The 19237-nt window shown below is 40.9% G+C and overlaps 3 protein-coding genes across 3 annotated transcripts; 2 read left to right on the forward strand and 1 right to left on the reverse strand.

Moving 5' to 3' along the window:
* Window positions 1-3765: 3765 nt before the first annotated feature.
* LOC145455574 (radial spoke head 14 homolog) lies at window positions 3766-7597 on the forward strand. The gene is made up of 6 exons (XM_080333559.1): window positions 3766-4064; window positions 5041-5186; window positions 5246-5321; window positions 5444-5604; window positions 6192-6396; window positions 7298-7597. Exons 1-6 carry the CDS (start codon window positions 3866-3868, stop codon window positions 7534-7536), a joined length of 1026 nt encoding a protein of 341 aa, XP_080189685.1. The 5' UTR covers window positions 3766-3865; the 3' UTR covers window positions 7537-7597.
* Window positions 7563-9297, reverse strand: LOC145455571 (tubulin delta chain-like). The gene has a single exon (XM_080333557.1). The coding sequence runs from the start codon at window positions 9106-9108 to the stop codon at window positions 7735-7737; it is 1374 nt and encodes a 457-aa protein (XP_080189683.1). The 5' UTR covers window positions 9109-9297; the 3' UTR covers window positions 7563-7734.
* A 4089-nt stretch (window positions 9298-13386) lies between these two features.
* On the forward strand, window positions 13387-17100 carry LOC145455565 (ubiquitin-like modifier-activating enzyme 6). The gene has a single exon (XM_080333551.1). The coding sequence runs from the start codon at window positions 13834-13836 to the stop codon at window positions 16969-16971; it is 3138 nt and encodes a 1045-aa protein (XP_080189677.1). The 5' UTR covers window positions 13387-13833; the 3' UTR covers window positions 16972-17100.
* The last annotated feature ends 2137 nt before the right edge of the window (window positions 17101-19237 follow it).

A 19237-nucleotide genomic window follows, 5' to 3' on the forward strand; every position in this document is an offset into this window, starting at 1 on the left:
GACTTGTTTCTTATCCCATTATTACTCCAAACACGCAGGGTATAGCCTACGTACCAGCGAGCACGTGCGCAATTGAAAAGGTAGGTATTGGAAATACATAACTGCTACTACATCAGTAAAAGACACATGTCGGCCATCGCAACTACACGATTCACGGTTTGCAAAGTCGATAGCGCATTGTATCACTGCTCTGCGATTAAAGAATTGTTAGCCAAGAATTATTCTTGGCTCAGCACCTGGTTATTGTTTGTTTCTCTGCGTTGTCATTGTACGTAACAAAGTTTCATTTCACATTCGATGGCGATTTTGAGGGGGTCTGGCGCATTGATATTATTAATATTTAGATTTTCGGAACCAGTATGGCAATAGCATTCAACTAGTACCAGCTCTTATAAATCCTGAGTTGGTGATGATGAATTGCGCTTTGCCTCCATATCTCCTTTCGCGTTATATTTTTGAGCAGTGAATATGCAAATTCCGTGATTTTGGGTCTAAAAATGTTTATAATTGAGTCATTCATGAACACTGGTAGAAAATACCTATTATTGGCCAGTAAGGTGTCTGATTTCGAAGACTACTCCAAGTCGTTTCGACACCTTCCTATCTTTCATTGTATTGCAATCTTGTGGTGTGTTGAAATGATGAAATTTTGAGCAATAAATTGAATTGATGTTATTTTCGCCACCTATCATCCCCGTTGTACGTTTCACCCCCAACTTGTTATCTTCGCTCCCAACTTGTTATCTTCGCCCCCTGCTTCTCAAAAACGGTCATAGATGGCGATAGAGAGCAGCGTAACTACCACTGAGCTATATAACTACTCTACACCTATGCCCCGTCGGGAAGCGAGTGGCGCAGTTGGTTAGGCTTCCGGGGGCTCTGCCCCCTTTCGCGTCTATGATTATTATATATATTTCACCACGTCAGGGCTTGAGCCAGGTGCTGGTTTATGCCATCTCTATTATTGCATGGTTGCAAGGATAGACTACATAAAAAGTAAGTAGTTCTACCGCATGCAGAGACGTGATGATTATGGGAATATGAGACTTTTCTAACAAATGCAGAGATTTGATGATGATTGACACATCTGTTCGTAATCATCTTCTTGATTGATACACGGAAATCCTTGAAAAAAGAGGGAGGGCCTTCGACCAGGGGGGAGAACGCCCACCTCGCCCACCCCAGAAGCCACCACTGATCAGCTATCGAATGAGCTATTCTAGTTCTGGTTTGTTTTGTTATAATTTCAAAACATCACGAGATTAGGATATAACGAAAAGGTAGGAATGCCTCGAAATGACTTGGAGTAGTCTTTCAATCAGATACCTCTTATTCTAGCTAGGCCGAGGTGGGTGTGATAGAACATGCAAATGCAAATAAGATGCATGAACAATTGCACATGCACAATTAATCAAAAGTATAAAAGATAGCATAACAGGACAATCCGTTATGTTGTGGCTGGCATCACGTAGTCCAAGTAGACGTAGTCGTAGCCCAGTAACCCCGAGCGCTGACATTTAGCAGCTGAATCTGCTTATTTTTTGGTTTGAAGGTGGAAATGCATGAAAAGTGTCGGATTGTCGGCAAGATACTGTTCCACAGTAGTGATCCATTATACTTGATAGAGAGAAAGCACATATTTATGTTTGGTGCATGCATGCATGCCTCATTATGGGATCGGAGTGACTCCTCAAAAAGAAGATGGTTGATAATGACTCTTGGTGATTTACATCCGGTTTTGAGCAATGCACGCATATGGGGAACTAGTTCAGTTCAGTTCAGTACAGTCTATTAGCAATTTTTATCAGTTCAATAAACCACAAAAATTGCGATACAATGAAAAGATAGGAGGGTGTCGAAACGACTTGGAGTATACTCTTTGAGATCAGACACCCACCTTGGCTTAGACCAGTGGTTCCCAACGTGGGCGATATCGACCCCAGTGGACGATTTTGAGAAACAAGGGGGCAAAAATGTTAGGACGTCCACTTGATATATTCAATTAACATGGCCAAAGAATGGACGTGAAGGCGGCTTATTCTGATTATGATGCGAAAAGAAAGGTCAACTCGGCGGAAAGTAGACTAGGGTTGCCATACGTCCGGAATTTCCCGGACATGTCAGGAATTTCGCAGTTCAAACTGCGTCCGGGAGGAATTTCTAAAATAAGCCTAAATGTCCGGAATTTAGAAGGTTTGAAATAGGATCAAAATGTTTTCATAAATCAACAGAAACGATATTATTTTTGGGCAGATTTACGCCACTTAAAATTTTTTCTTCGCGCCTGGCGCAATTTAGTGTCACATTCGTTGTTCCATCACCCTCGCAAAACATGCAATCAAAAACTATTAAAAATATCCACCATTTACTGAAATAATTAAGTCCAATTGTAATCGCAATTATAGGATAACTGTATATTATTGGAGTCGGTTAAGGCCATGGAGATGCTTCAGTCAAAGATATTGGCGCTAAACCTGGGGTCGCTTGTCTATATTCTGGGTTTGCGAAGATGTTGAAAGTAATCAGCTTCCAAAATAGGCCTGGAGTAAGTCTGGGCGAAGGTGCTGATCGTTTTTCAGTAATCAGCTTATCAAATTCTGAACTGGCGGGCTACAAAACATTTTCAACTTAGAAATGGAGTCGCGACCATGAAAGGTTGAAAACCACCGGGTGTACAACCTGCTGGTGTGGATCTGCATTTAGGCTCATGAATAATCTTATCCGTGTGACATGAAATGACATGACTTTACGATGTATAATTCCGTTGCCTGTATTTTCGAAGTCATCATCCTCCACCAGCTCTACCGCTAACTATGATCGAGTAGGCGGAGAAAGGATCAAAATATTAAAAATATTTGCAAGAATTAAGATTATAGACCGATTTCATTCACAAAATTTAACTACCAGATACACATAGAAACCAGATGAATACAGTAAGGCCACAGAAGTTGCATCGATTACCCTATGGTGGGCTCAAGATCAGTGTTTGTTTGGACGGGTGGGGGCTGAAAATATGTTGTTTCGACCCTGGTTACAACGCACAACCACATAAATCCGCCGACCTAACATTTATGGCAGACCCAACATTTATAGCGGCTCTTGACCATTTATGGTCGATAGGCAAAGTTTTGCCAGTGTGGCGTCATATTGACAGGACAACGTGTCATACCTCATTTTAAAAACCGCTAGTGGGCGCTAAAGAATGTCCGGGATTTCTCCACAAAAATATGGTAACCCTAAAGTAGACGAGCACCAACCATCTCGGAAATACCCTATTGTAGTAAATTCACCAGCGATCAGCGAGTGAATAAATTTCCTGTTTATATGTCCTCTCTTTCGGATCCGTAAATAAATTATGATGGGCGAAAATTTGTTCCGAGATTGATAAGGGGGCGATGTGCCGAAAAAGGTTAGGAACCACTGGCCTAGGCGAAGAGGCATGCACGTCACATGTACATGCACACTGAATGAAAAGTAAAGCAGAGGATTAAAAGACAAGCGACATAATGCAGCTTTAGAAAACGTACTTCATCGATACGATCCTCCACTGAAGCGTTGCATACCCCATGCAACCATCAATTAAGATTCCCATGCTAAATGACGTCAGTTTCTGTTGAGAGTAATTCAAAAATATTTGAATTGGGCGAATAAAGACTCCATTAAGTCTAATTAGAATAAGTATAGCAATTTGAATTTTTATTATATACACAACTACATTTCAATGATAGGAAGCACTTACGATTTAAATGTACCCGGTGCCATGACAACGAACGCCAGATTGCGGGAACTAATTCGACGTACTTCGATGAAGCTGTATGAAAGTGTCAGATAGATTCTCATGTCTTAGGTGCTATTCGAATATATAATGGCGACTACAAAGATTTCCCAGTCCCTCCCTCCAAACATAGATCCAACAAACGCACCGCTGGCCTTCGGCACCAGAGCTCTACCCAAGCTAAACAGAGAGCTTCAGGATGATTCCCTGATTACTCGTCAAAGAGCATTGATGGCGTTGTGCGACCAGGTTCATAATCCTGAAAAAGTGCATGAATCGATAAATGTTGGTGAGTGAAGAAATAATATTTTCGTTAGGAAATTCCAAAATGCTACCGTACCAACTCCGAAACTCGATGAATATACGGCAGGGTACCATAAAATCAACTTGTCCGAGAGAGACAGAATAAGTTGATACATCTATATCTTCAAATACAATTTTGCAGCAATAAAAGTCGTCGAATCCCTTTGAAATTTGATAAATCAATGTGTATTAATATCGCAATAATTTAATTTGGTACCACTAATATTGTATCCCAACATAAGAGTAAGAAATGGCGCTGTGAATGCTATTGATCAAGCACCCACGCTGGCCTAAAAATAGTGATAAAGATAACATGTTGAAACAAGGCACACACGGTTGCAGTATCGAATGTAAACATGGTATGAGAAACGACCGAGTTTTTGACTTCGTTCCGCTTCGATGAGGCTGAATTCGGGATTGTCTTGTGGCAGTGAATGTAGAATTTATGGCAATCTAACAGGTGGCGTCAAGAGTCCAGAATTTGATCAAACTGGTTTTGATCGAAAGCGACTGTCGTGCCGATTTCGGAAATATAAATTAGAATATGATCAGGGCACTGGAACCGCCCCGAATTCACCCTCAAAGTCTGAAATACCGATATTGTCCGAACAACTGGAGCTTTGCAATAGGTCATTATGTTTCGTGACTGCAATTGATTTTGGCTGAGGTTCCAGTGCTCTAACCAGATTATAATATATTTTCCGGAGAAGATCCAGAATCCAGCGTCAGAGAGACAGAACGAAGGAATCACTCTTTGCTATTCCCAGTATACACTTGATAGTTGCAGACTAAATCAGAAATGATCACCTAAAATGGGTACCCGTAAACAGTTGAAAGCGAGAGTGAAGTTCTGGTATCGTCAAAATCACTGTCAAAAATATAGTCATTTCAGGCACACACACACACAGTCAGACATGTATTTTGCAATGTCATTGAAATTATCTCCCTATGCATATATTAAGGTTGCATGGAGTCTCTGAAATATCTTCTCAACGACCCGGATAATACAATTCGACAAAAAACAACCGAAGTTCTTTCAATCATGGTAACTCATAATGTCGGGCGTACTTCATTTTTGGAGAATGGTGTGATCAATGCGTTGTCCAAGGTGAGAAACACGGTACTGCTATCATTACTATTGATAAAATCATCATCTCTTTGTCTTAGTTATTTGACGATCAGATCGAAATTGTAAGGCGGAACTGTCATATTTGCATTGAAGTGTTATCAGAAATACCTTCAGGTATGTACCCATTTCAAAGCATTATAATCGTCTAAACTGGCAATTCATTCGTTGGCAAGGCCCTCACATACACAATTTGGTGTGGTTAAACATCTTTATCAGATCTTTCTTGAATAAACCAGGTGCATTGGGCATTGTTGATGCCAAATTGATCCCCAAATTAGTGGAGAAATTGAAAATTGAACTCGAAGAGATGAAGGAGCTGATACTCGATACTTTGCACTTTTGTATGCGTGTGGATGCCACTTCTGCGTTAAATGCTGGACTGATGCCAGTTCTCAAGGTATTGAAATTTCTATGTACGATTTTTAGATATCACGCTTAGCCATTCAGGGGTAGCTTTTATCTACTTGCTCCATTCACTCAGGCTTTAAGTTTAGGCCTCTTTCATAGGGTGTTGAGTTGAAATTGTGCCATTATCCGCTCCTCATTACCGTTATCGACCCGTTGCAAATCACCCTAGTGTGTTTCAAACTTACCATTTTAGCTCACAACACACATGCTTCTGAGTATAATTTCATTGCACTACCTTTGACCACATGTATAAATGTATAATACTGGAATAACATATATAAAACAACTGCAATAGGCAGGATATGATTTAAACTAACCTATAACCATAATGATATTGATTTACAGCAAAGTGTTTTTGGGGTAAAGTGGTGTCGTATCTCCAGATCACTTTAGTATGAGAAAATTGTCTAAGTACCCAACTACTTCACAACACCACATTGTAACTGTGGTATACATCTTCCATAGGATGTCCTTGTAGGCAGATTTTAAGTTCACAATGCTAGGCAGCGGAAGCATGGTTCGTCATCCGGCAATAACCGCATGCAAGGTCTTAATGGACGCCATTTTTCAACCTAGGATTTGCTCACACACACATCTTCAATTATTCGCGGGGCGGCAGCAAGAGACCTGATGGATGTAACAGTACCGCTTGCTGGGAAGAACGCAGCTTGTTCCGATCCCGATATAATTCCGTCATTGGTGAAGCTGCTAACAGATGCTAATACAGATGTTGCTGCAAGAGCGGCTGGCGCACTTATGACTATTACGATAACTACACAAGGTAAGTTTAGTCATCATGCCCACTTTATTATATTATGTACTTAGGCCTACTGAAAATATGCTCTAACAGTGATTCAAAATCTGATTTACTGTGAAAAATCCACAAGGTAAATACCCTTCAAATCTGTCTTTAATAACTCTGGACAGAGGGGAGATAATATTGTTATATTTGCTGTGATGCCAGAATATACCACCATTACTAGTTAATTTCAAGAGGGAAAATATCAGTGATGTGCCACTGGCAAATAAGCATAAGTGGCTGAAGTAGTCGGCCATAATGCCATAAATTCCTACTCAATTGCAAGTAGAAATCTCAAAGACGTGCTGAAACTACTTCAATGAGAAAATGTACTGAAAAGGACTCAAGTAGTTTTTAAAATCAGATTTGGTCGAAATGTTGCACACTTAGTAGATATAATATATAGCCTACTGTTACAATAATACCATAGCTTTTCCGCCCTGTTATGATTAATTTCACTCACAAGCGATGTAAACAGATCCAAATACTACTTTCTACTTTACCACCGAAGAGAGTGTAAAAGTAAGTATGTAATGAAATAATTACCAATGGTAATTTAAGTGGGACTAATCTGACTTAGTCACCACTTAAGTAGTGAAAGTAGACAAAACCTACTTGAGTACTCCTGAAAAGTGAAATACTGCGTTACTGACTGACCAGTGGTCAGTGACCACCTATGCAAGTAAGTAGACCAGACTCAACCTTTTCGCCAATCAGATCCATACACCAACCAAAGAAAATACTTAAAAGGTCCTTAGTGAAGTTAGCACTAGAAAGTGATGACAATGGAATGTATTGAGAACATGGTTAGAATCTGGGTACAGTTGCCATGCATCTTATATCTTGCGGTGTCTGTACAGCATTTGATTTCTCTCGTCTGCAGGAAAATATAAAGCATTAGAATCTGGAGCCATTCCTGCCTTGAAAGACCTTATCAACAGCGAGAAAAGTGAGGCACGTTTAAATGCAATCAAAGCGTTGACAACCCTCGCCGAAGCTCCACGAGGACGGGCCAAATTACTGGAAAACGTCAAGGACATTTCCGAGCACGAGTCGGACTCGAGTAAGGCAGTAGCAAGAGCCGCGGAGATTGCGAAAAAGGTCATTACTTGGAAGCCTTAGGAGATTCTTGTTTATATAGTACACTATTTTATATTTAAAAATATATTTTCATGTAAAAATATCTTCAACGATCAATTGTGAACATATTTCTAGAAACTAGGCAGATGATAGCAAATATATGACTTCGATAAGCTTTGCCACAAAAACGACAGTCTGATTCTGGTGTAGCATGTCACATCAACAAGGTAGGCTATATATTTAGCTAACAGCAAGTTTGCGATAGCTGTTAATAACGTTATCCACTTTGATGTAAGCATTCAAGAAATCTTCCTCTTCCAAACCATACTTTGTATACTGATGGAAATAAGCCTTGGAAGAAAACATATCCCAAGCTTTTCGAACAATCAGGTCCAGACCCTCTATTGAAGAGCTGTCGTTGCTCAGAAGAGATACCGATTTTTCATAACTTTTGAACGAGCGATTGACTGACCACAAACGACATCGATCAGTTTCTGGCAACCACGAAGTGTAAAGTCGCGAGTCGGAAATGTCTTGCAGTTGGTTCCATGATTGAGTGCGTGCTCCGTCCCCCCGCAAGACCACAATATTTGAAATGCTTTTGAACGGCACTCTGGAACCTGGCAAGCCTCCGTGCAGGCGGGTTTGCCAGTTCATACCTTCGTCGATGAAGAAGTTTGTAATGAGCATTTGCTTCATGTTTCTCAATAATCCAGACCAAGTGAAGGTACTGAACGGCACACTCTTCTTGGCCAGATGTGGCAGGCACCGTAGGTTAAGTAGTTTATATTGAGAATGACATGACGACGATTTGATAATGCTGAAAAGTATGTCTCTATTTCCGTAAGGCGAGGTAGTGCCGGTCTGATTTGAAATGTCAGCGGATGGTTGAAAAATAGACGCTAACTGATGTGATGCAACTTCGTTCAGATCTGAGAGCGAAATCTTGTCGATCAATAACGACTTGGAGCAAATATTCTGTAGGTGATCATTTTTCAGTAGAATTGACCCCGAGGCATCAGAAAAGGCTGACGAGAGTGAGAAAACGGCATTGTAGTTTTGAACTGCTACTTCTCCGGCTTTGAAAGGTACAACGGTAGGATTTAGTATCACGGAGTTTGGAAAGTTGTCCTTTAACAGCTGTATTACATATGACCCGAGGCCAGATCCTGTCCCTCCCGCCAGACTCATCAAAACGACAAAACCCGAAAGTCTGTCACATTTTTCGACTTCTTTGTGCAGTAAATCCAACATCGTGGTTTCACACCGTGGCCCGTGGACTTGAAATCCATAAGACCAGTTATTACCAGAACCTAGTTTTCGGCAGAGTTGTGAGCCTTTTGGGTATGACCAATTGCTATCCTTGGTAGCAGATTGTAATGCTTGATTTACGACCTTCTGCTCCATATCAATCATAACAGATTTCGCCTCTCTCTGCGCTTTGCTGGTTTCAGTGAAATATGTCTCCAATGATGTGGATTTGTAGTCTTCATTTTCGAAAGCTGGTAGTCCTGTGGGGCACAAACTAGCATCTTCGTAGATGGTTTCAAACAACTGATGTCCAAGCTGTGTGCCACATTGACCAAGTTGCACGACGATGCTCGATGCAGTCATTTATAAGTATTCTAATCACAGAAACCTTCTATATAACGAAAAATATCATGATAAAATTATATACATAAATGGTAGCAGCCCATAACAATGCAGCAAAACTATGTCAAAATACAAGCCATTGAATCACTTCTCATATAGCAGCAGCGAAAAATGAGCAACCAGTGAGTAGTCCTCACGACGATAGCTACATCCATTTTACTTCTTGATTGGCTGATTTCTTGAATGCAAGGTAGTCCATCATTTTAAAAAGAGATATCTCAGTTTCATTATCGACTCCACTTTCTTTCAAAGTTCGGCCATGAATAAATATGAGTTTGTCATCATCTTCAATCCCCATTGAAAGACAACCGGACTTGGTTCCATGGGCTTGGTGCGAAATTTTGAAAGTGTCATACTGGAAGTTTTTGAATGGAGGTGGCAATCCTGATTTGACTTTAACTTGATCCTTAACAAATTTCAAGAAGTCTTCGGTCTTCATTGATAAATCAACATCGTGGAAAACTATTGGCCGTACGTTATTAAATTCAAACGAACGTACAAGACGGACTGTCACAGTAACCATCACAGTTAGTTGGAATGGGTAGAGGTGTAAAAGACGCGACAGAACGATTGATTCACGTTATACTATATTAGCGTAATTTAAATCTGTACAAGAAGTGAGTAGACTTACATTAATTAAATGTAGTAGCATCAAGCTTACAGCTAGCTAGCAAGTCAAACTAATATCAAGCTTGTGGACGAAATGCCAACATCTTTTCCACCACCACCACCTCTTTTACCAATGCACCGACAACGGCGGCAGTATGTTTTGAAAACATATCATGACGTCATCATCATCATCATCATTGATCAAGATCTGACCTTACTGCAAAGCCACTCAACTATGACATTTTCGATAACTAACCTACTGGCAGATTAAAGAGAATGATATATATCGTATATCATTAATTATAGATAACTAACCTACCTACCTAGTTAACCTACAGTTTGGTTAGTTATCTGTAGATGTATTCGAAACACGTGACTGCACGGTTGCGCATTGCGCAATCGCATTTCCGACCAATTTCTGGTTGCGCTTCGCAAAGCAAAAGGTGATGCCATTGCTCGACCCTAGCGCGGAAGTTATTGAATCCGATCTTGAACGAAAGGTACTTTCGCACTGAAACTGAATTTAGTTTTCCATGGTCGCACTGATTTCGAATATATATATTTTATTACCTGATCAATGATCATAGGAAATCGCTCTCTTGTCATTCTGAAAAGGACACGTTAGTGTTGTTGACTTCCAATTCCAAGGCAAACCAGAGTTAGCAATACATTGACTATAGACTGTCTATAATTGCACGCTCATCGGTTTAGTGTTACCAGACATGTCACTCCTGGGTTTTACCACCCAGATCTGGGTTTTTCGAGCATCACCTGTGTTTCTGGGTTTTTATCCTTGGAATCTGTTTTTTTTTCAGCATCATGTTCGTTAGGTTAATTTTACGCTCGAAAATTAATTATTAGATTAGTAAGATCATCATGTCATACAATGCACGTACTTCAGTTCGCCATTGTTGGTGGATTTCGCTGTTTGCAATGACACAGTCTTAAAAGACTGTTTCACTACTAAAATGAGAGGCCTCGCGATGCAATGGAGCTTCATTATATACTGACTTTGACTGCCAGGTCGCACAAAGTTTGTTCATAGGGCAACTCATTGTAACTGTTGACATACAATTCAAAACGATTCAAAACTTTAATGCTTTGATCAGTTGGTTATCAGCACATTCGAATATATCCTAAAAGTCATGATTGACAGTTTATTTTTCGACTAAACATGCCTGTCACATTATCCCAGATAAAAGTGATTGTCTCGGGATTAATCAATCGAAAGGTAATATCAATTTGTTGAGGTCACTGAAAATACCCGACAATCACCTTCAGAGATGAGGAATGGCATTCTTTTGAGTCGGCCTATTGGCGCGCACCACAGCATATTTTTGTGTGGTTTGCAGTGTTACCAAGCAAAATTATTGTATGAAATATTGTAATTTCAATATCAAGGGCTAAAACTTACTTCCAAGACTGTATCACTGTAATTGATGACTGTCTGTTTCCACTTTCACAGCGATCGCATAGAAATTTTAGTGAAATATGGGAACTGGGTTTATTTAGCGGCCACATCTGGGTTTTTCCGAAATATCCCAGTGGCATTTCTGAGTGTTACGCGGAGCACTATTAATTGGTCATGGTGATAGGGAGCACTTCTCGATGTTGTTTGTCTGTGACCTTTGTGTGTATCGCTGACAGTATTGTGGGTGGAGAGAATTGGTGATAAGTGATGACAGTATAGTTTCTCATCTTTGCCGTATATGAGACTTCAATTTGATCAGGGGTCTCAAACTCAAATGTGCTTGTGGGCCAATTTGCTAGTTTTTGATGACGACACAGGCTGCATCATGATAGGGCTATTCAATGAATCTCTTTCCAATTGGCCTTATTTGACGGGATGAGATTTTCCGATTGAAAATGATTAGATTATATAGACTTAGATTTTTATTGCCAGCTTCACCTTGGTAGTATTTTGAATATTTTTTTACAAGAGATTATGCCTCCATGTCATATTTTTGTGTACGGTACTTATTAGTATGGAAATTATATTATCTTATTTCTACTGCATTTGACAAAACCCAGTGACAACATGTATTTTGACCAAACATATTTTAGATCAAGGCAAGAAACTAGGCATCTAAATCGGTCAGTGTTGGCAATTGGGGGGCGGACTCGACTTCAAAAAATGCTCTGTGCATATGATGTCCACATGATCAATCACGTTTAACTTAGGGTTGCCATACGTCCGGAATTTCCCGGACATGTCCGGAATTTCACTGTTAAAACTGCGTCCGGGAGGAATTTCTAAAATATGCCTAAATGTCCGGAATTTTGAAGGCTTGAGACGCAGGCTCATAATTTTCTCGTAAATCAACATAATAACATTATTGTTGAGAAGATTTATGCTACATGAAATTTTTTCTTCGCGCTGCGTGCAATTTACCATCACCTATATTGATTTTAATATGGGGGCTACCACCCTCGCAAAAACTGCAATATAAAATAAATAAAAATAACCTTCTTTTAGTGAAATAAGCCTAATTGTAATCGCAATTATAGGTGAACGGTATATTCCTGGAGACGGTCAGGGTCGTTCGAATGCTTTATTCAAAGATAGTGCGTGGTTCTAAACGTGGGGGGTCGTTTGCCTTTATTCTGGGTTTCGCGAAGATGTTGAACGTAATCAGCTAATAAAATGACCCGTGAGTAAGTCCAGGCAAAGGTGCTGACTTCTTTTAGTAATCAGCTCGTCAAATTTTGATCTGGGCCACGGAACATTTTCAAATTGGAGATGGAGTCGCGACTATAAAAGGTTGGAAACCACCAAACGTGGGGTGTTTATAAAGCTCCCTGGTGCACTCCGGTGTTAGGCTGATAAATAATCTTATCGATGTGACATGAACATGACTTAATGATGTACAATTGCACTGACTGTATTTTCGAAGTCATCATTCTCCACTAGCTCTACCGCTAACTCTGCTCATGTGGGCGGAGATCGGGTCAAACGATAAAGTAATATATGGAAGAAGCAATATTATTGACCGAATTCATTCAAAAAATTTAACGACCATATGCATATAGTAACCAGAGGCAAATAGCAAGCCGCCCAAGAAGTTGCATCGATTACCCTATGGTGGGCCCAAAATCATTATTTATTTGGGCGGGAGGTGGCTGAAAAAATATGGTTTCGGTCCTGGTTACACAACACACAGCCACATATTCCTGAACCGGATCGTGATTCGTGACCACATCTGGTCGATAAGCAAAGCTTTGCTAGTGTGACGTCATATTGACAGACAATGTGCTCATACCTCCTTTTGAAATCCACTAGTGGGCGCTAAAGAGTGTCCGGAGTCACAGAAATATGGCAACCCTAGTTTCACTACCCCTGCCAAGCACGACCGTGCCCGAACAATATGTAAATAGGTCGCTTTATTAATTCTGTCGTTAAATTTGAGATAGTTTCCCATTTCACTAACGCTCAGCCGAGATCACCGAAAATTATATTTTCACTTAAGTCACCTGTTTCAGGCTATTGATTCAGTTAAATTTGCAGAGACTGAGTTTTTCTGTAGTGCCTTGGGTCAAGTTTGCAGGCCTATGGGGTTTGGGGTATGTTATTTGACTTGTTTTAGGGGGAGGAGGTTATCGCGATGCTGTTTGGATTTTTGGGGTGAATTGTTCCCGCATTGCGTAATTTTTTTTTTCTTTGTGGCAGGAAAAAATGTAATTTTTCACGGTTTCGCCATACCGTCCGTTAAATGACAAAGTAACATATTTCACAGCTCTGCAGGAACTAGGTTATACTCTGATAATTCACAAAAATTTTAAATGCAATTTTTTAATGCAACTTTTGTTAAGATTAGGTGGAACTTTCTTGTAATTTTAGTGCAACAAAAACGTGCCGTAGTAATCTGTTAACCCAAATTTGGAGGTGGCCCATGAACTATTATTCAATCAGAAATATTAAATCGGACCATAAAAAGGATAGGAACCGCTGCATTACATGATATATTAAAATTCTGTGCAATGATCGAGTGTACAATTTGAAATTTAATACGCATTACTTTCACAGGCATTTTTATGTTGTGAAATTTTTACTCATCTTGTCTCTGCTCTAAGATTGCAATGGATATTGATGACAGTCTTTATAGTCGTCAGAGATACATGCTCGGTGACCATGCCATGAAAAAGATGATGTCATCGAAAGTACTTATAGTAGGCTGTGACTGCCTAGGAGTGGAGATTGCAAAAAATTTAGCTTTGACTGGCATTGGTTATTTGGAAGTTACCGACAGCCAGATTGTTGATATGGAAGACGTTGCAACAAACTTTTATGTTACCCAAAAAGACGCGGATGATCGGCTCACCAGAGCCGCTGCGTGTGTTCCTCGTATCCAAGAGTTGAATCAGTATGTTAATGTATTGGTATCATCTTTGGACAATACTATCAAGAGTGCTGTGGATGCCGATGCCGACGCGTTGGATGTGATAAGGGGATCCTTGACACAATTTCATTGCGTTATTTGCTCACAGTCAACTTGGGATCAACAACTTCTACTGAATAAGATCTGCAGAGAACTTGGTGATGTGAAATTTGTATGTGCAAATGTTTATGGGCTGTTTTCATCTATATTCTGCGATTTTGGAGAAAAATTTGAAGTGCACGACTCCACTGGTGAGCAATTAAAAGAAGGCTTCATTGGTAACATCACAAATTCAGTTGAAGGTCTTGTGACCTGCTTTGATAACACAAAACACGGACTCGAATCTGGCGACCTTGTTATGTTCAAAAAATTGAAGGGCATGTCTGATTTAAATAATCAGATTTACGAAATCAAAGTATCATCTCCCCATTCATTTACAATAGGCGACACCACAACATTACCCAGATATGAGAGAAGCGGTATGTACAAGCAAGTAAAGCATACATTTGTTATATCTCATGAGAGTTTAGAAAAGCAACTGTCCAACCCTAGCATTTTGCCATCAGATTTTGGAAAAATGGATAATCCGCTAATAACTCATGCGGCTTTCATTGCACTCGATAACTTCTTGAAAGAAAAGAGCAGATTGCCGAAATCATCGGAAAGAAATGATGCAGATTGTCTGTATCAGATGTTTTTAGCTGTGGTGAAAGAAAGGGAATTCATTGTGGCAGATGACAAGCTTGCCAGGGCCATTGTTGAAGCATTGTCTTCCTCCTGCCGCGGATTTTTATCCCCACTCTGTGCAGCTATTGGTGGGATAGTGTCGCAAGAAGCGTTAAAATCTCTTACAGGAAAATATTCACCTCTAAAACAATGGCTTTATATCGACGCGTTGGAGCTCTATGACGCTGAAATGAAGGACGAGGAATCTCATTCCAGTTATGGGAATGAAATTTGCCTTGGGACTGGTGTGTCCGATTACCTGTCTAATCTCAATGTATTTCTAGTCGGATGTGGGGCGATTGGATGTGAGATGTTGAAGAATTTAACTCTACTTGGCGTCTCGTCTGGAAATGCGGGAGGGACCATGACTGTGACGGACAATGACACGATTGAGAAATCGAACCTAAACAGGCAGTTTTTGTTTAGAAACAAACACGTGAGCATGTCGAAAAGTGAAGTAGGTGTCATTGTCGCAAAAGAGATGCGGCCTACTTTGAACGTGAAAGCTATGCAAAATGAAGTAGGCCCTGGCACGGAAGAGTCGATCTTTACGGATCTGTTTTTCAAGTCAAATGACATCGTCGTCAATGCTCTTGACAACGTGGCAGCAAGACGCTATGTCGATAGCAGATGTGTGAGCAATCAATTACCATTGATCGAGTCTGGCACCATGGGTCCCAAAGGACACGTTCAAGTGGTTGTTCCTTTCCTAACTGAATCATATTCAAACCAGTCAGACCCACCAGATGTCCAATATCCGTTCTGTACTTTGAAGTCGTTCCCTTCGCGGATAGAGCACACCATTCAATGGGCGAGAGACAAATTCGAATCGCTTTTCTCGCAAAAACCCATGCTGTACAACAAGTTCTGGGAGCATTGTTTTAATAATTGCGGAGAGAGCAGACCCTGCTTCGAGGGCTTTCTAAAGTATCTTAATGACGGAGGGAGCGCTAGTGACGCTAGGATTGTGATCAAGCTGTTGCAAAGCATGCCCGGCGATTGGTCGGGCTGTGTCGCCTTCGCGTTGCGCAAATTCAATGTTTTCTTTAACCACAAAGCGAGACACCTACTCGATGCCTTCCCGTTGGATACTAAACTAGAGAATGGTTCGTTATTTTGGTCTCTACCAAAACGTCCGCCTACGCCGATTTTGTTTGATGGCAAGAATCGTTTGCATATGCAGTTCATAATCAGCCTTGCGTCGCTGACAGCGTCTGTTTTCAACATTGCAACTCCCGTCGCGACTGACATTTTACAGACTGTTCATCACGCGCTTGAGAAATCAGATATTCCCCATTACGTACCCAGCCGGAAGGAAATAATTACCGATGACAGCGAAATGCCCGCGAGCAATCCTGATGACGACGACATAGACGCTCACATGCTTGCAGCCAAATTTAAAGATGTTTCATCGACCAATCCGCGTATTCCATCCTCCTTGAATCCCGAGCATTTTGAGAAGGACGATGATACTAACCACCATGTTGATTTTATATCGGCGACCGCCAATTTGCGTGCATCAATGTACGGTATCGACAACGTTGACAGACTGGAGGTCAAACGAATCGCAGGACGCATCATACCGGCCATTTGCACGACCACGTCGGCAGTGGCGGGTTTCGCCACGGTTCAGTTTCTGCAGCTCGCGGTGCAAATGATGCGAAATCAGGCTTCGCACGGTTGTAATTGGGTACAAGTCTCTGCGGAGGAAGGTGTGGATAAGTTGCCAGTGTTTCGAAATGCGTTTCTGAACTTGGCTCTGCCGCTAGTGATATTCAGCGAGCCTGCCTCTGCTCCGCGATTTCCTATCGGCTCCAATTATGCCTTCACGGAATGGGACCGCTGGGATTTGCAGGGTCGCGCTGATTTCAAACTGGAAGATTTCGTCGAGCATTTTCAGGACAAAGTAAAACTTCGGGTCTCTTCGGTGCTGCAAGGCGTGATGATGGTTTATATGTCATTCATGCCTGGTCATCGCAAGAGGCTTGGAAAACCAATCAAGTCCTTGCTGAAGACGAATTCCGCCGCAACGTATGTTGATTTAACGGTAACTTTCAGAAACGACGGCGAGGGTGACGATTTTTCCTGTCCGCGCGTTCGATATTATTTTTAAGCGACTTCGTTTTCTGTTTTATGCACGACCAACGCAAGTAAATCAATGGTATTTATGTGGTAGGTAATCGTCCGCGTTTTATATTATACTGATCCTATTTCGTATTCAATAAATCATCGCAAAATGCAAGTCCTAGTCGCGTTATTCCGAAGAAGGTATTTGATCTCACTAGCTTAGCAGATTTGGAGAACTGGCCAGGGGTGCCCCTAACACTTGCGCTTTAGAGAGCGGCGACATTTGAGCATGTTACTTCATTGACAAGCTCAAATACCCTGGTTAAATATTTCGTGCTTAGCCTCCGTCACGAAGTGGACCCGAACAGGAGTGCTCTACTCTTGGATGCCTATGAGTTGTCATTTCGACGTGATGGCAGATAGTAGACAAAGGGTGCTATTCCCGTCATTAAATTTTGCATGTTAGGATATCATTTCAATTATGAATGTTTGTGCTGCCCAAATTTTCAACCATAACAACTGAACGTCAGCGTTGCGCATCGAAGAACGTCCTATTTATATGCTTGCACGTCCCTACTTTTGAGCTTGCTACACAATGAAGAACGACAACTGAGCATTCGATAGTTATTAGTATCCAGTACGTGACTTTAAAATGCCAAAATTAACCCACATGCTCTAATGATGCGTGCTAGTGTGTCGCATGCCATTGCTCACATATCCATGGACTATTGAAATTGTATGTATTGAACTACAACCGGACAACTAGTAGGCTACGTGAGATCAGCTGACATTTTCAGAGGGAATATAGTTGTGGTCTATACTCGAATTATGTAAAATACTATCGACTCTAACTGCAACAAAACTATGTCAGACAATGAGCCTAACATATTCCAAATAGCGGTATTCAGCTTGTAATGGTTCGAATTTTTGCACTTCTGTATGCCGTTTGCGATTATCGAATGCTGGCAATACATTAACTGTTTTCCTCATCTGACTTATCACCCACCATTTGTTTATGTTGCATACTAGTTGGTGTGCATGCCACGTATAGCAAAGTAGGTATAGGCTATACTCGTGTACCTTGTTGAGCGTCGCCACAGGAACGTAGAATTAACAATGCCATCCACGCAGAATCACACCGTCATGTTTTGATGTGTGATTGAGGGTGCAGACAGTAGCGAAAAGAGTGAAGACACTATGCGATTAAATTGAGGTGAACTCAAATCACGTTGGATGGCATAGTTTCGGATTTGCATAATATTGATTCTCCTCACGTCACGATATGCATATATCATAATGATATGAGCGATTTTAGCATGTAGTATAAGCCTGTTAGAGCTGGGCAAAATCTAGTACCGGAGTGGTTCGATTATGAATCGAGTATTAGTCGTCGAGTCTCGTATTCGAGTATATCACTCATTACGACGACGTAACAGTATGAAAGATGTAGAAAGTTCAAATATGTACCTTTTATGTTACCATAAAGAATATACTGTCGGTTCCACATTTCACTAAAGATTACATTTAGTACTTCGGCCACATTTATTTCATTGGTCTTTGTGAAAATGTTCTGGCTACTTTCTTATAGTACAATGGTCGGGAACCTATGGCTCGCCAGCCATGGTAGAAGATATGGCTCTTTGACACTTTTTTAAAATATTTTACTTAATTTTATCAATATTGCAGCAACTTCTTAGTAGATTTTCTTAACGGCCAGAATAATTATTCTCGTGGGAGCATAAACATGTATTTGAGAGGTCGAGGCAGTGGCGTATCCAGGGTTAAGGGCTCGGACCCCTTCACAAAATCCTCAAGTTTAAGTTGCTGCAGGTGCAGCGCCAGCGACCGATATCCCTCGCGAATTCGATGTATCCGGCGTCGCGTGCTGCTGGATTGCACCATAGCCTACGTTAGTCGATCGAGAGAATAGCAGACATGGGGACGTCTAAATGACAATCTAGTTTTCTAATACACATTAAGCCCATTTACATGGTCAAGTCGTCTTGAAGCCAAGTCGTCTTGGAGCGACGTCATGAGACGGCTTGCCAAAGTGATCGAGTTTACATGGTCATGTTTATCGCAGCTCGAGTGATACACAACACTGTGGGATTCAGCTCGGGAATATGCTACGGCAGTTGAGATATCCAGAAATACCTTCAACACAATTCTAGAATGACCAAATACGCCGTGTATATATTCTTTCTGATTGTGAGTTGTGCAAGTTATATTGTTGGCTGTACTCGCTTCATAAGTTGTGACGCTGAACAAATAAGACCACGTGCAAATTATAAAAGCAGTATCATGAACTGATA

This window comes from Botryllus schlosseri, chromosome 14 (assembly GCF_051294905.1).
Source record: "Botryllus schlosseri isolate E-star chromosome 14, Bs_hap1, whole genome shotgun sequence".
In the NCBI taxonomy this organism is placed as follows: Eukaryota; Metazoa; Chordata; class Ascidiacea; order Stolidobranchia; family Styelidae; genus Botryllus; species Botryllus schlosseri.

Bases quoted from the DNA above. Each gene is read 5' to 3' on its own strand.
- LOC145455574 (XM_080333559.1), top strand. From the start codon at position 3,866: ATGGCGACTACAAAGATTTCCCAGTCCCTCCCTCCAAACATAGATCCA. The intron at 5,322-5,443 runs GTATGTACCCAT...TGAATAAACCAG, and splicing joins GTTATCAGAAATACCTTCAG to GTGCATTGGGCATTGTTGAT. The intron at 5,605-6,191 runs GTATTGAAATTT...TTTTCAACCTAG, and splicing joins GACTGATGCCAGTTCTCAAG to GATTTGCTCACACACACATC.
- LOC145455571 (XM_080333557.1), bottom strand. From the start codon at position 9,108: ATGACTGCATCGAGCATCGTCGTGCAACTTGGTCAATGTGGCACACAG.
- LOC145455565 (XM_080333551.1), top strand. From the start codon at position 13,834: ATGGATATTGATGACAGTCTTTATAGTCGTCAGAGATACATGCTCGGT.